General features: G+C 56.4%; 1 protein-coding gene across 1 annotated transcript in view; it reads left to right on the top strand.

The window, feature by feature from the left end:
* GRIK3 (glutamate ionotropic receptor kainate type subunit 3) overlaps positions 7,618-16,199 on the top strand; it is a 247,752-nt gene continuing 239,170 nt past the window's right edge. The window contains exon 1 of the mRNA XM_021095961.1: positions 7,618-7,889. Coding sequence (XP_020951620.1) covers positions 7,775-7,889 — 115 coding nt within the window. The 5' untranslated portion in view covers positions 7,618-7,774. The remainder of the gene's footprint in view (positions 7,890-16,199) is intronic.

Raw genomic sequence — 16,199 nt, 5'->3', positions numbered from 1 at the left:
GTTCAGGAGTTTGCACGTCCATGAAGCAGAGGGTTAATCACTCAGTACAACACACCCTGACCATGTGCTGGGTGCTACTCTACGCACCTTACCTCACAACTCATTTCATCCTCACAACGACCCCGCAGGGCAGATACTATTATTAGCCCCATTTTACAGACAGGTAAACAGAGGCATAGGAAATTAGGTCAACTGCCTGGGGGTACTCTGATTATAAGAGACAAGGCAGATGTGAAGCCAGCTGCCTGGCTCCAGAGTTGCACTAGGCCTAGATGGATGCTGGTAGCTGTGTGTGTATGTGTGTGTGTATGTACAGTAGTGTAGGCATGTTCCTGCACTCAGGTGTGTGTGTGTGTGTGTAAAGGCATAGTGCCAGGGACAGGTGCCCTCTTCTGCATACCTGCCCAGCCCTGTTCAATGAAATCCCAAAAGATCTGCTGTCTCCTTCCCGCGGAAGAGCTTGTAGTTTCCTCAGCCCAGGCTGCCCATGCCTCTGACCAGCTCCCTGAGCGGGTCCTCAGCTTCCCTGTGCCCTTGGTGCCCATGGACAAGACACTGGAAGAAGGAGCAGCAAGAAAGCAAGGGCATGTTTGAACCCCAAGAGCTTGGGTGCGGGATGAGGTGGATTTCTAGCACTTGCTGCAACTGGAATTTTGCCCACCCCCACCCCCATTCTGGGCACAAACACCAGTACTTCCATGTTTGGTGGAGGAAAACCTCTCCCTAGATCAAGGCAGGATAGCGGCTATATCACCGGGGATCTGTGGTATCAGGAGATGGGGGCTGGGACTGTCCCCCTCGGAGCCCAGGGCTGACATCATGGAGAGCTGGGGACCCAGGCCCACAGCCTCTGGCCCTAGGGCAGGAGAGGCAGCATCTCTTCCCAACAGCCTGCAGTCCCCATCTCCTCCTCCTAAGTGGGTACACGCTCCTCTCCACTCCCAGCTGGCTGCCCGCCTTCTTGCCTGTCTTGCGGGCAGAGAAGTGCCATACCTGCGTGCCAGAGAGGCACAGGTGTGCCTGCACCGCTCACACAGTGGACCACCTGCTGGAATCTTGGCGGAGGGCAGACTTGGGATGGGATCCACGGGAGAGGCAGTCTGTGGCATAATTAGGAGGGAGCAAAACACAAAACAAAACAATGTTTTCCTTCCTCTCTCTTTTTCTACCACTTGCCCTAATTATTTTCCCACTTTAAAATTCTACATCAACTTTAATTAAGCTGGCCTCGGGCAGGGAAGTCTGGCAAACTTGGAGAAGTTCACTTGTTTATTTCTTATCGCTCAGTGATTGGATTTTCACGTTTCACTCTCTTGCTCGCTCTCTAAGGAGGGATGATGGCAGCCTCCTGCCCGCGGGGGGACAGGTGCAGGCAGAACGGCTCGCTGCAGCCTCCGAAAGCAGCGCTTCTCCAGAAAAAGCTCTAGTTTTGCCCCACCTCCACCCCCAACCTCTGCCTCTTACTATACCCTACAAGGTCAGGGTGTGCGAGCACGGTGTCTACCAGCTGAGAGAGCACTGGACTAGGAATCCAGAAACCTGAGTCAGAAACTCAGTTTTGCCTCTATTTGCTGGGCACGGGTTTCATTCATTCACTCACTTGTTCATTCATCCGCTTTCTCTCACTTACTCGTTCACACTATCACGTACTCTCCCATCATTCAGCTGCCCATTCATTCACCCTCTCCCTATCACACGGAGCCAAGCACAGCCCCCCTCCCCAACCCCAGCAGGTTATCTGTGGGCAAGTTATTTGGTTCCTCCAAGCCCCTTTCTCCATCCCTGGGTTGTTTCAGGACAAAGAGATCATGTGAAATGGAAGCCCGTGTGGCTTCTGGCTCAGTGTGGTGGCCTCTGGGGCACCTCTAATATTACTTCTATCATCAGACCTGAGATCTGGGGCTTTCTGGGCTTTGGTCTTTGCAAGTCAAATGCCCAAATCATCTCCAGGGTCAGGGAGGTCCACTGAATCCTGAAGGTTGCTGACTTGCATGGTGAAGTGGAAGATAAGAGAGCTGGATGCTCTGAGGGAGCCACAAAGACTGGGGGGCTGACTGGCGAGCCCAGTAGAGCGCTGGGGCACCCTGGGCTGTACCGTGAGGTTGGATGGTGTCTGAGGCGCAGCCTGAAGAGTGGCTGAGGACAGAAGAAGCAGGCAGGGTCTGCCCAGTTTGATAGGGAGGCAGCACATGAATGACAGCGAGTGAGTGGATGAAAATGTACCCGAGCAATGGACTGAACCCATGAATGAAGGAGTGAACGCCTGAGTGAGTGAATAACAGCACAGGTGACTAAGTCAAGGGATGAATCAATAAACGAATAAGTGAGGGAGTGGGTGAATGTGAGTGAATGAATGAGGGGAAAGGTGAGCAAATAATTAAACAAAAGATTGAATAGATGCATGAATGAGTAAATGAGTCATGAAGTGACTGAATGAACGAATGACCTAGGAAGGATGGAATGAATGGATGAGAGGATAAACGGATAAGGGGCTGAGTAAATGAATCAATGAAAGAGTAAATGACCGGGTGGATGATCCTATGAACAAATGAATGAATTAGTACAGCTGAATGAATGTCTAGTGAATGGTCCAAGGACCACATGAATAACCTAGTTAGGAAATGACTGAATGGCTCCAAGGAGCGAGCGAGGGACTTGTCCTCACCCCTGGTACTGGGGCTCAGGGCACCCGGGCAGTGATGGTTTCCTCTGCGCAGTTTTCCCCTCCTCCCCTCTCCTGTGGCAGCAGAACCCCCTTGGCTTCAGAAACTGTTCTTTTACATATAGATACAGAAAGGATTGCTTTACTTTCCACCAGAACGGCACCCAAACTATTGAAAGGCAGATGTCAGGAAAATAGCATCTCTCTGGTGGCTTGTCTACCTCGCTCCCTTGCTGCTGAGAAATAACTCTCAGCAGCGGGTTAAGCTGACAATAAACACAGGAATTGACTTCAGTGGGAATGAACTTGCTTGACTGTTGACAAAAATTTAAGGTGATGCAACCCGCACAGGGCTTGTTGCTTGCTCAGGTGGCAGGCGGCCACTGCTGTGCTTCTTCCTTCTTGGGACAAAGGCCAATGAGAGGGTCTTTGTGCCTGGGCCAAGAAGCAGGTCACAGTGTCCTGAGAAGGGCCGAGGCTTGGCTCTTGTGGTTGGCATAAACTCTAACGCTGTCAAGTTCAGAGTGGGTATGAGGAAGACCTCTCCCTCCTCCGTCCTCCTGCTCAGGCAGGTGACAAAGATCCAGCAAGGGCCGGTAGCTTCCTGTCCTGGCTACCTCCCCCACACCCACTCCCCCGCCGCCGCCTGTAAGATGGGCCCGGAGGCAGTTTCTCCCCTCGTTCTCACCCAGGCACCCCCTCGTTCTCACCCAGGCACCCAGAGTTAGCGTGTAGCATGGATCTTCTTCGCTGCCACTTAGGGGAGTGGCCAGAGTCGCGGCTTCAGGGTCCAGCCCACACCAGCAGCCTACCCGCTGGACAGTCTGAAGGGAGATGAAGGTAGGCAGGCTTCAGCAGAGGGCACTCAAGTCCTAGGAATCTGCACTCAGCAACCACACGCCTGTGCTTGGTGGTTTTCTGGGGAAGCGGAGGTCGTGAATCTCGGTAACTCGAGCCCAGGGCCTCATCACTCACCGTGATTGTGGGGGTATTGAGAGCTAGAGTGGATCAGTCTAAACAAAACACACACACTGGGGACTCGTCCAAATGCGCCCGCCTGGCCATCACAGAGGTGGGGGGGGCCCTCCCATCCAGCGGGAAGCCGGGGAAGAGGTTTGCGGGGAGGGGGCTGGCAGCCTAGGGTTTCTTCCTCCCCCATCCCCACCTGTCAGCCGGTGGGAGACGTGAATCTGGCTGGCAGCGACTTGCGATGTTAATGATATGCGGGAGCACTTGTCCTTTCAGACAGCGGCCCCTTTTATTTTGGAATGAAAAGCTGCATTAGTCTGAATGAGGTTTGGAGGCCTCATAAATCCGGCTCTGACTGCCTCGTGGGGGAGTGAGGAGCGGAGGCCTGGCTGGTGGGTAGACTTGTTTACCAACAATTCGAGAAGCCAGGATTGGTGGCTCCCCATCCCCGGAGATGCAGCTTGAGATCGTGCCAGCCCTGGTGCCTGCTGGTGGCAAAAGCAGCCTGGAGAAGTGCAAGGCGAGGGCTGGGACTGAGGGCTGCGGGTCCCTCCTCGTGGGCTGGGGACACTCAGAGCTTCCCAGGTTGCTCTAGTAAAGGACTCAAATCCTAGTTCACCCTTTGCCTCTGTATGAGCAGCCAGAAGCCCCAGTGGGCCTCCAGCAGAGGTGAGGAGATTCCTCTGCTAGAGCCTGTCCCCAGCTGAGCCCAGGCAGGAGAAGACAAGGGTCAGGGCTGTAAGCTTAGGATGCAGAGAGGCCCCCGGAACGGGGGTCCTGGCTCCCCACCCGCATCACCTGGCAGTGATGGCCAATAAATATTAGAAGGACAATGGAAGGGAGGTGAAGGAGGGAGGGAGGGAGGAGGAGGGAGGGAGGGGGGAGGAGGAGGAGGAGAAGGGTCTAATACTGGCTGTGTGACTTTGGACCCCTTAACTTGTCTGAGGCTCAGAGTCCTCAACTGTAAAATGCAAAAGTCACACAGATCCCATCACAGAGGAATGCAAGATGGTTAGATGAAGCGATGCATATAAGATACGCTGAATGGTACATCCTCTGGAGTGCAGAAAACATGTGATAAGTCCTAGTGGTCATTATCATCCCTGTTGTTTTTGTTGTCATAATGCATCCCGTTCTCCCACTGACTGGGAGGCAGGAGGCTGCTGTCAGTTTGGGGAGACCTCAGGGTTATAAAAGGGCTTGCAGCCAGATCCAGGATAAGGCGCCCAGCCCTTGGCTGGGGGGGCAGTGGGCTTCCCTCCGAGCCCATGGTTCCAGCTGGGCTGCCAGGCCCTGGGACCGAGCCCCACAGCCTCCGCAGCTGGAGGCTTTTCCCAACACAGCCAACAACGTGGCAGCAGAGGAAACCCTCCCTCCGCAGCGCTGGCTAACTCCCGCCCACTCTGGGCTGCGGCAGGAGCAAGGCCCAGCCTGTGTGGCTTCCCTAGGGGCGCTGGGGTGGGCTGCGGGTGACAGGGCCACACGCTTATGCCCGGGGGATCCTCAGAGTCGCCCTCTACCTTCATCCTTTCACTTCTCCAGTACCATTCTTTCTTCTTGGCTTTCTTGGCCGCAGCGGCTGCTCCTCCTCTTCCTGGTCCCCATCCCTCATCCCTCTCTCCCACCGGCCTTTCCCCCCTTTCCCCGAGGTTCTGCTCTGGAGTGCAGATCTGCCCCACCCCTGCAGTCACCCCTCTACTCTTCTGCTTCTTCCCCTCTGAAGGCAAGAGGCTGCCTGCAGGATAACCAATACAGAATTGGCATCTGGGCTTCCCCCTCCCCCAGCACTTAAGCATCCTTGAGTGAAGCCTTTTTAGCCTTGAGAATTCTTTGCCTTAAGTTCAGATCCTGCCAGTTCCCTTTCCAGGTCCCAACAGGGCCCTGGAGTTATCTTCCATTGTGAACAGTCAGCACTTTTTGGTTCCTTGGAGCGACGAAACCAGCTTTGGAAGCTGATAAGCCATGGGGCTGGGGTGTCCGGTTTTGAATGAAGAGGCTCCCTCAGCTTTATCCTGGTGGATGGGGCCTTGGGCTCCCCTCTCCTGCACTTCTGCCTTGGGGCCAGTTACTCTCTATCAAGACGTGGCAGCTGCTGCTTCTCTGGCTCTGGTCTTCATGTCTTTCCTTCTGGTCCCTTGGGCAACATTGTTCAGTGGCTGTTTGGGAAACCAGCCACTCTTGCTCATGGGTGAGGAAGGCCCAAAGTCTGGAAAAAAAAAAAAAAAGTAACCTCCTTTTGCTGGCAGATCTTTGAGGATGCCCTCAAGACCAGCACACTTCTTTCCCGTCTCAGGAGGAGATTCCTGGGAGCCTCCCCTCTTCTGCCTTCCGCAGCCACAGTGGCCTCCATTTCAGGCCGGAAGAAGTGCCCCCTTAATCGGCAGGATGGGATATGCTGCAATAGTCACATTCTCAGGCAATGCCATGGTCTCCTATGCCTGGATAGGGAGGGAAAGAAAAGACGGGGGAATCTACAGGACAGATAGAGCCCAACGCGTAGTCTATTTGTAAGAAAATTAAAGATTTGCTTTTCAGATGTTGGGGGCCATGCTCTTACCAGACAGCTGGCAAATGGGAGAGATTGGGAATGAGGGAATAGATCAAATTATTTAAATGAGAAAAATAAATTCACACACAACCTAGCCGCTGCCCCGGTGGTGACAGATCCGTTTATTTATCTACTGTATCGGCACCGCTTTGTCTCTGTCAAAAAGGTCATTAAACTCGCCTAACTGCGAATTTTGCAGTCTCCTGCTCCAGACTCGCTCCACAGCTCTTTCCTTCCCTCAACACCCAGCGCCACTTGAAAAAAAATTATTATTGCTAATAAACAAGCGTTTTTTTTTTTTAACCCTTTCTAGCTTGTTCCCCCATGGGTCCTGCTCCGTCCCACGGAAGATTACAATTTCTCTTTATTCTTGCTCAGGAGGACTGGGGGAGGGGGGCCAACTCTTCCTGCAGAGTTGGAGAAGAGGGTTGGGGAGTGCCAGGGTGCATCTCAGCCGTCCCTATGCATCTAAGGATTTGGCTTTCTCCGAAGCCCCCCTAGTTGCAGTACGCGGTCAAGTCCTGCCTTCCACCGTAGAGACTCTGCCCCGGACTCTCCCACCCCTACCAGCTCCTGCAGCTCCTCTATTAGCCCAGCGTGGGCAATCCTCTTAATTCCGTCTTGCCCGAGTCCCAGCCCCAACTCTAACTCTGCTTCCACAGGGCTGGGATTGGGGCGGGAAACCGGTTCCTGGGTCAGTCTCCGGCTGGCCGCCGCCGTCCAGCCGGCATCGGCTGCGTGGGAGCGGGAAGGCGAGACTCCGCAGACGGCGGGCTCCAGGTCCCTCTGCTCCCGGCGGGCGCGTCTCTTCCAGCTGGTCGGGCCACTAGGCTGCCGCCGTCTCCCAGCTCGCGGTGCCAGCTCTCGTGCTCCACGCCCGGCTCCCAGGCTGCGTGCCCTCGCAGTCGAAGGGACTGGGGGCGGCAGGTTGGATGGGGACGTCTGAGAAACGAGGAGAGTCCTCGTTCTCTGGGCGTCCCCCCTCCCCCGGGTCCCGCGTCCCCTTCCCCGCCCCCTGCGCAGGTGTGAGCTCGCGAGTGTACGCCTCGGCGGGTGTGAGTGTGAAGTGTGTGTGCGCGGGGGAGTGCGCGGAGGGAGCGCGGGCGGCGGGCGGCGCGGGAGGCGGGAGGCAGGGCGCGGGGGAGGGGGCTGGGAGGGAGTGTGTGCGCGCGTGCAACTCCACTCCGGGGCTTTGTGCGAGCCCGGGCGATAGCATCCGCGGCGGCTGGAGGAGGAGCGGCCGGAGACGCGTGCAGCCCGCACGCCAGCGCCCGGCAGCCGGGGCAGGTGGGAGTCCGCGCGGGAGCCGAGCCGACGCGAGCCGCAACCGAGTCCGAGCGGAGCCCGGGCGGAGCCCAGGAGCCTCGCTCGCGGGCGGCCCGTGGGCGGCAGCCGGGCGGGGCGGGCGCCGGCGGGGCGGCCCCCCAGTAAGATGTGCGCGGCGCCGCGGGGCGCCCCCCACTCGCAGCGGCGCTTGGGAGCCGGGCAGCTGGGCCAGGCGGCGCCTCGGGGGCTGCTGCGCGCCCGCGCCTAGAGCTGCCGCCCCAGGGAGCCCGCCACGGCCGCGCCCCGGGCACGCTCGGCGGCGCCCAACGATGACCGCTCCCTGGCGGCGCCTCCGGAGTCTGGTTTGGGAATACTGGGCCGGGCTCCTCGTGTGCGCCTTCTGGATTCCGGACTCGCGCGGGATGCCCCACGTCATCCGGATCGGTAAGGGCTCCCAGGAGCCGGGGGTCTCTGTGCGCCCGGGCTGGGGCGGGAACGAGGGGCCTCTGAACGCGATCCCAAGAGATTTCTCAAGCTCTCCCTGGGCTGCCGGGACCGGGTGACCACCAAAAGCTTGTCCCGGTGAGGACAAAGTTCCAAAGCCGGGGTCACGGGCCTGACTTACTGGGGCTGCGGCGGGCGAGGGGCCCTTGGCGCGCTCCTAGGAGGCCAGACCTGGCCGAGTGTAGCGAAGCGTTCTGGTCCCAGCCGGAGTCGCGGGCGCATTTCCCGGCGACTGTCAGCAGGACCGGCCGCAGACCGAGTTCTGGGACCCGGCTTCTCCGCGAAGCGGGAACCCTGGGGAAGGCGCCAACTTCTTTTCCGTCCTCGCTCCCTGCGGGCCCCTCGGCCGCACCTGGGGCATAGCTCGAGCAGCCACCGCGGGGACTCAGGGTCCGGCTTCGCATGACGAGGGCGGCCGGTCTCCTCTGACGGTGCCGCCCTCGGCCTCGGTGGTCCCGGTTCAGCCCTGCAGCGCGGGGCAGGGGAGGGGCGGCCCCCGCTGGTCTTTCCAGCCGTCCGTCTCTGCCGAGGCCTCTCCCCCGCCTGGGGCAACGCAGGCGGAGGTGGGCGGCGGGGGGAAAGGGAGCGACGGATCCTGCCCGGCGCAGCCAGGGAAGGCGACGAGAAGGATGCGAGTGGTTTTTAAAGTTAGCCGAAATCCCTCCGCAGCTGGCGGCGGCTGGCGGGGCTGCGCGCGGCTTTCTGGGGCGCTGGCGTCTCCGCGTCTCTTCTCGCCGGAGACTCTTACTCCGGGCTTTAACTTTGTTGTGGCCGCCCCAGGCACCCTGTAGGTAGCGCTCCGGGCAGGTCGGGGACCCCGAGTGTCCCAGGCCCGAGACCTCCAGGGCTGGGCCCTGCCTGGCCAAGCGGGAGCCTCCGCCACGCAGGCCCTGCGCCCGCCGCCAGGCCGGAGACCTGGGCCGCCTGGGTTCGCGCGAGGCGCCACCGCCAGCATCTGGCACACGGAGGCCACAGCTCTGCTGAGCCAGGGCCACCTTCCTCCCCTGTGGCTCTAATCCAGGCGCGGACTCTGGGCCGCCAGCGGCTTGAGGGGGTGCCGGAGAACCAATGGCGAGCTTGGTTCCCGTACTTAAGATTTTCCTGAGAGGCAAGTCGGAAATCTTGAGGCGGCCCCTCTCCTCCCCAGCTTTCTCCTGGATCCCAGCTCCTCGTGAACTGCATATCTGGATGCGGGTAGAGCACAGCCTTCAGCTGTGCCCACGCTGGGATCTTTCTATCCATGCCCAGGACCCTGGCAGGCAGACATTTGAGGTAGAGGAATCCAGGAACCCGACTCTGGGGACAGCCTTCACGGCCAAGCTTAACCCTTTGCAGCTCAGGCTGCTCCTGGCAAGCCCCAAATGTCTCTTCTATCTCTGTTCATTTGCTTTCCTTAGTACCCAGTTTGGTTACCATTCCAGGAGCAGGCAGCCCCTTAGCAGTGGGCCAGCACTTTCCTTAATCCCTCCTTCTTTCCCTCTATTTTTTTTTTTTTTTTTTGAAGGCCTGCATGGTAGAATGCCTTTGGGAGAAAAGACGGGGGCCCCAAAGGTGCTATGCACCCAGCCCAAGCATTGCAGTTCCCTCTTTTGTGGTCCTTCCTCAGCAGGCATGGGATGGGCAAGCTCTCAGCCCAGCATCAGGGGTGGGGGCCCAGGGAAGACAGAGGCAGGCGAGGGAAGCCCCAGATGGATGAGCTGAGAAGGAGCAGGATGCTGTATCCTCACCTGCTCCCTCTGACTGTGAAATTGACTTGTAGTGGGGGACTCCTCACTGCCCTGAGGGGAAGCCCTGACCCTGCCCGCCCTTTCTTGGGTTCAGCGTGTAATAATGCAATTAAGGATGGCAGAGCCCTCCTCTCTTCTAATCTTCTTGGTATTAAGCCCCAGGATTAATTAGCGTGTCGGCCCAAGCCATTTATATCCGAGAGTCCTGCCCCATTTGATTCCCAGCCCAAGGACTGGGGTGCTGTGCGGATGCCAAACGTGACCGCCAGAGCTGTGCCAGCTGGGACGGAGGATGGGAAGGCTCTGAGGCCTCTGGGCTTCTCTGGAGCTTCCTGGGAAGCTAAGCTTCCATCCTTCTGAGCCCAGTCTGGAGTCTTAGTTGGAGTCAGGGGCTACAGTGGACATGGCCCTGAGAGAGGGAGACAGAGAGACTCATGCTGAAACCCAGACATGACTGGCACCTTGGCTGGGCCCAATGCCATCTCCCTTTTCTCCTCTCTCCCTAGTTCTGGGATCTCAGGGCCCTGGCTGAGGCCCTGGAAATCAGGCTCCAGGGCGTGCTGGGTGCTTCTGGCTCCCGAGACTGGTGCCTGAGCTGGCTGCGCTGGGAGCAGAATCCTCCTCCAGTGGGCAGAGCATTGCCGAGCCCCAGCTCGGGAGAGGGTTTTCCTGCAGGTGTGCAAAGGGGCTCTCCGGGCTGGGGAACAGCGAAACCGCCCCCTCTCTTTGTGCCTTTTGGGGGGGTGGGCTGAAATTTCCTCTTAGACAAGGAGATGGATAGCTCGGCAGTGTGACAGAGTGTTCAAACAATCCGTCTTGAATAGATGAATTGCCTTGCTCTGTCTTTTTGTAATTGTGTCTATCAGAGGGAGAGGTCAAGGCATTGATTGCTTGGATGGTTTGCAAGTAACAAAGGAGAGTGAGGGAGAAAGCGAGGGAGAGAGAGTAATTGGATTGTAGTCTGCAGGAAAAAAATGATCATTGATTATTTTATATGAATATGTGGAAGATGTGTGCTGCGTGTGGTTATCAAGTGTTGCTCATTGAAGGTTTTCAAGGCATATTGTTCCGCATTTTATTATTATTATCATCGTTATTATTGTTCAGATGGATCCTAGTCTTAACTCACAGAAAGCAGCTTAGTGCACGGGGCCTCCCAGCGCTCCAGTGGCCTCCTGTGGGGACCTGGCTTTCCTGATAACATGATCTAAAAGGTGAAGTGCAGGGGGCCCCAAGCTAGGGGCCAGGAGGCCTGGGTTTTCTACCAATTTACTGGGCCAACTTGGCCCAACCACCCTCTGCCACCAACCTGGAGCCTTTATTTCCCCATCTGTGAACTACTGAGCTGGCCGCGATGGTTTGGGATATTCCGTGGTTTCAAAGTTCCCTTTAGTGCAGGCCCGTAGGGACTGTCAGCGCCATTGTAGGTTTCATGGCTGGATCCTTCCTTGTGTTATATACATACTGCAGGATTGAGGGCCAGCCCGGAATTTGAAAAGGGAACCAGACAGTGGTGGCTGTAGCTGGGGCACTCCAGGGGGCGGTGGTGATCTCTGGCCAGCCAGGGGGAGGTTCAGAGCCAAATGACTGCAGAGACATAAAGCAGGTGTGTGTGGCGGGATGGGGGGTGGGAGGGACCTGCTGGCTGGCACTGGACTCTTTGAGCATCTACAGAGCGAAACAGAGTTTCCAGCCCCGAGTCTGGGCTGGGGGTGATGGAGGGGTGGCTAGTGGGCACTGCAGTCTGTCCCAGGGTCCTGAGGTCCCCTACTCCAGAGTTCCCAGACCAGCCCTGTCTGCTTCGCCTCCCAGCAGTTCACCCAAATGGTCCTGAACATCCTTCTCCTGAGTTTGGGAGCCGCTGTGTGTAAAACAATGAGAAATTTCTCGCAGTGACTGGTGATGCGCTGAAACCTCGCCGCCGTGTAGGAGCAGACAGGCACTGAATGAAGATCAATAGGGTTTTCCCCCCTGGAAGTAAATAGCTTCAGACAAGACCTGGGAGTGGCCCGAGGGGCCCTCGAGAGCATTAACTTGAGGAATTCCTGCCTCCACTCTCTAGCCCAGCTGCTCCCGTCAGCCCGGGCTTCCCTCCTTCCCAAGCTGGAGTTTAATTTCTTCTTGATGCCTGCCTCGCACTGCGCTAAACAGGCTTTTTGACGTCAGGATGATCTGGGGTTTTTAGAGGTGGCTGATGCAGGCAGGGTGAGCCAGCACCGCGTCCCGACTAGGCCCTTCCAAGGTCACCCGCATCCCCCTGCTGCCGCCGGCACGACAGCTGACTTCAGAAGTCCAGCCCGCTGCCGCCGTGCTCTTTCCAAAGGGCTTTGAGGAGCGGCCCCTTCATCCCCACCCTTCAGAGACGCAAGGCTGCTTGGCTGCTTTTAGGATCCTTTGTGGGGCCTGTGCGCCTCCCTGAGTCCCCACATCCCCACAGGCGCTCTGTGTCCTCGCCCCAGGAAACAGAGCCCCCTCTGTGGGGGAGGAGGCTCAGATGCCCTGGGGGTAGGTACCAGAACCCCTCTTCCTCTGGGGGGGCGGGGGAGGGCAGGGCCATTTGCAGGGGAGGCTCTTTTAGGGGAAGCCTTGCTTGTGCTCCACAACTGGGACCGTTTCTGATCTGCCGAAGCCAGGCTTCCTCCACTCTGTCGCCATCAGCTGCCCCTGCCTCTGCCTCCCGCTGCTTCAGCTGTGCCCCACCTTGCTTGCTCAGGACCCTCCAGAGGGAACCCAGAGAGCCGATGTTCCCCTGGGCCGGGCAGCAGCAGAGAGGAGCCTGGGGTTCCCCAGACTCTGCCTGGCAGCAGAGAGGATTAATACTCCAGGAGCAGAGCCTTTCCTCTGGGACCAGCAGCCAGCAGACCCTGGCTGGTCCTCCTGATGCACCGAGGACGTGGTGCAGACCGGCCTTGGGCTTGTTGACTGGAATAGCTCTTCTTGCAGGTGCTGATTCCCTGGCAGCAGCACCAGGGGGCAGTGTGCCTGTGCCAAGGTGGCTGTGCGTCTCCTGCCTCGGACCCCACCTGGGTCTGGAGCAAAATCGAAATAACAAAACAACACACAATGACAATACGATGGCCCAGATTTATTGAGCACTTACTAACTGCCAGGCACCCTGCTTTTCAAACAATGACTAGTCACATGACTAGGAAGAAAGGTAGTTGTTGCTCTATTTCCCATCCCCCATCTTGTTTAGCTTTTACCACTCTGCACACACTACCCTCATTTTGCAGATGAGGAAACTAATCACTTGCCCAAGATCACGTAGCCAGTGAGAGGTGGATGCAGGCTGAGAACTCCTGCCAGCCTGGCCCCAGATCCCATGCTTTCCAGTGTCTGTGGAACCATAAGATGGGAAGCACTGCTTTTCACAGGCGGGGGAGTGCAATACCCCCACCCCGGCATGGTTCTGGGTGTTGAGTGTGGCCTGGCTGGCTGGGCTGTTTGGCCTGGATGGCTGTGGAGGGGGGGGGGTCCTGTGACATTTAACCCTAGCAGTGCCAGTACTGTCCCTGCTGATGGACTCAGGGGCAGATATGCATGCTCTAGAGGAAAGGTGTAGACGGGCCTGCCCACTCCTGCATGTGCAATACACATCCTTGCATTGACCGCACCCCACCTTGTCTGGGCTTCTGGATTCTGTCTAAGACTTTAATCCAAGCCCCCAATAAAGGTTGAACTTGGAGTGCCCGTCGTGGCGCAGTGGAAACAAATCCGACTAGGAACCGCAAGGTTGTGGGTTCAATCCCTGGCCTTGCTCAGTGGGTTAAGGATACAGTGTTGCGTAAGCTGTGGTGGAGGTCACACACTCGGCTCGGATCTGGCGTTGCTGTGGCTGTGGCTGTGGCATAGGCCAGCAGCTGTAGCTCCGATTAGACCCCTAGCCTGGGAACCTCCATATGCCACAGGTTTGGCCCTAAAAAGCAGGAAAAAAAAAAAAGAAAAAGGTTGAACTCTCCCTTGAGTGTGGCCGGTTGGCCCACAGGAATCCCTCTACTCTGGAAACTCCAGCCTGTGTGTCACCCTGGCAGCCACCAGGCTGTCCTCAAAGACATCATCATCAAAGCCTTGAGGAAACCTCAGGGCCCGGAGTCTGGGTCTCCATCCTTTTCAGCCAGTGGCCTGGCCAGAGAAAGTGGTCAGTGAATTAGCTCTTGCCCTTTTTTTCCTTCCCTCACCTCTCTTTTCCCTTCTCAGTCCCATCCCCTCTCCCCTCCAATAGCCTTTCCAGGCTAATCAGTTTCAGGGTCATCTTTTAAGCAAGAGTCCCATTCTGCCCTTCTAAATAGAGCCCCCCTTGCCACTAACTGAGTCTGGTGGACAATGGAGGGTGGGATCTGCCAGCACAATGGAATTTGTGTTACTGTCCCACAGACATTGTGGATTGGGTATGGGGACCTGGGCGCAAGAGCTGTCTGTCCACCCTTCCCTGTGCCACCCCTGCAAGAGCAAAGGCAAACCCACGTTTCTTTTTCTCCTGCACAGTGTTCCTTCATCCAGGGGACTTGGGGAGACTGGGATAATGGCAACCCCCAGAGACTGAACCGTTCTGGAAGTGGGGGCACTGCACTGCCCAGAGCTCTACAGAGGTGACAGATTTGGAACAAACATGATCAGAGGGGTCACATGTTTTTCCCAGGCTCTCAATTTCCTCATCTGTAAAATGGGCACGAGACTGCCTGCCTCAGATGGAGTCAGATAGATATGAGGCCTCTGCAGAAAAGCTTCAGGGCTCTTCAAAGCTCAGCATTTCTTCTCGTTGGAGGAGAGGAGTCTGACATCAGTACAGGGCGGGACTAGAATGAGGTGAATGAGGCGGCTGGGGAGCAGGATTTAAGGAGGCTCTCAGATGGTGGCCCTGCCCCTACACAACTGCCCACACAATTGCCCTCAAGAGTGAGCACTTCCTTAAATGTTCTGCTCCAGCTGTCTCCCTAGCAGGTACCTATTGGCCCGTGAGTTTGGCAGTTTCCTCTGCTTCTCTTTGTGCTCCGGAAACCAAATCCCAATTGAATGTGACTGGGAGAGGGGAGAAGTCTGGACTGAGGGCAAGGGGGCTGGGTTTGAGGACAAAAAAAAAAAAAAAAAAAAAAAAAAAACGGGTCCTTCTGATTTTGCTTTTGCTTCCCTTCAGCCACGTGTTACAGCTGCTGGGCTGGGAGCCCTGACCCCATCTTAACCTTGGTTTATTTCCTTGAAATTACCTCCAGGTCTGCACTACCTCCTGCTCCACCCAGGCTCTCCCTTCCCCACAAAGCTCACATTCCACCTCCCTCTCTGTGCTTCCTTTGACCTTTGTACCTTGTTAACTAATGACCTTGGCTGTAGCTCTGCTTGTCGGTATGTCAAGGGCTTTCTCTAGTGAAGATATTTTTGGAGTCAGATCATATATTTCATTGATTTTAGCATGGAATCCGCCCCCCACCCCCTGACACACACATTTTCACATCTCTTTAAATCAGTCTGTGTCTCACATGTCAAGTCCAAGTTTATCTGCAGGATTTTTTTCTTTCTTAGCATCTCAGCATATAACGGTGTGTTTCAGGGTTGATGAAATGCGGTGGATCTGAGTTTGAGGGGGAGTCTAATACGTGCCAACTGTGTGACCTTGGGCAAGTCACTTTACCTCTGAGCCTCCGTTTCCTCATCCATGAAATAGAAATATTAATATTAGGTTAAACCATAGTTTTGAGCTACAAAAATTTCATATAGTCCAACCTTATAGTGTGGTCCTCACAGGGTTATTGGGAAGATTAAAGAAGATGAAGTATATAAAGCTCTTTGCGCAGCGCCTGATGCTTAACAAATGTTAGGAGAAAAAGGATTTCCCAAGGGTAGAGGCAGTGTCTCTGCTGTCTGACTCCAAGCTCTGAGGCTCTCTGCTTCTTATATGCCCTTTGCCTTGTGCCAACCTTGTGATCAGTATATGGCATTTGCCCATTTCCCACATACCCAGGTGCCCAGGAGTGGAAGGGATGGCTCCAGCAGCCTGTGACAGTTCCCTGCTGTGCTAGGGAGCCAGAGGGCGCTCTTCCTAGGATGCGCCTGTGTATTCAGAAGCTCCCAGACTCCTCCTGGCCTGTGATCTATCACACACCTGAAACCCATGGGTGCTGCTTCTTCCCTTCATGTGCAACATTTTAAGTGAAATTCATTTTGTGTTTATTCGCCGCTGGGAAGACCTTGGTCCTGGGATGCTCTTGAGGGACTGGTCCAGGGAGTCCTGATCAGCTCCTTTTGGATGGGGAGCCCAAGCTTGCTCTCTGAGGCAGAGAGGGTCGGTCTGTGGCTGGAGGCTGGGCCCCAGGGGATAGACACTGCTGGCTTTGCTGAGAGACACCAGGTAATAAGGCCACAACAAAAAACGAGGGAGGAGAGAGTCCCCGTGGTGATCTTACAGATGGGAGATAATGAGATGGAGTGAGATCCGGGGGGAGTGGTGGCTTTGACTCCAAATTCTTTGGTGCCATATGAATGGCGGTAAAGGAAGGCGGAGGGGAAAAGAAAAGGAGAAGGAGCTAAG

The sequence above is a fragment of the Sus scrofa genome, chromosome 6 (genome assembly GCF_000003025.6).
Source record: "Sus scrofa isolate TJ Tabasco breed Duroc chromosome 6, Sscrofa11.1, whole genome shotgun sequence".
Classification (NCBI taxonomy): Eukaryota; Metazoa; Chordata; class Mammalia; order Artiodactyla; family Suidae; genus Sus; species Sus scrofa.
Note: the sequence above shows the minus strand (reverse complement) of the source record. Positions and strands in the feature narration are given on the sequence as shown.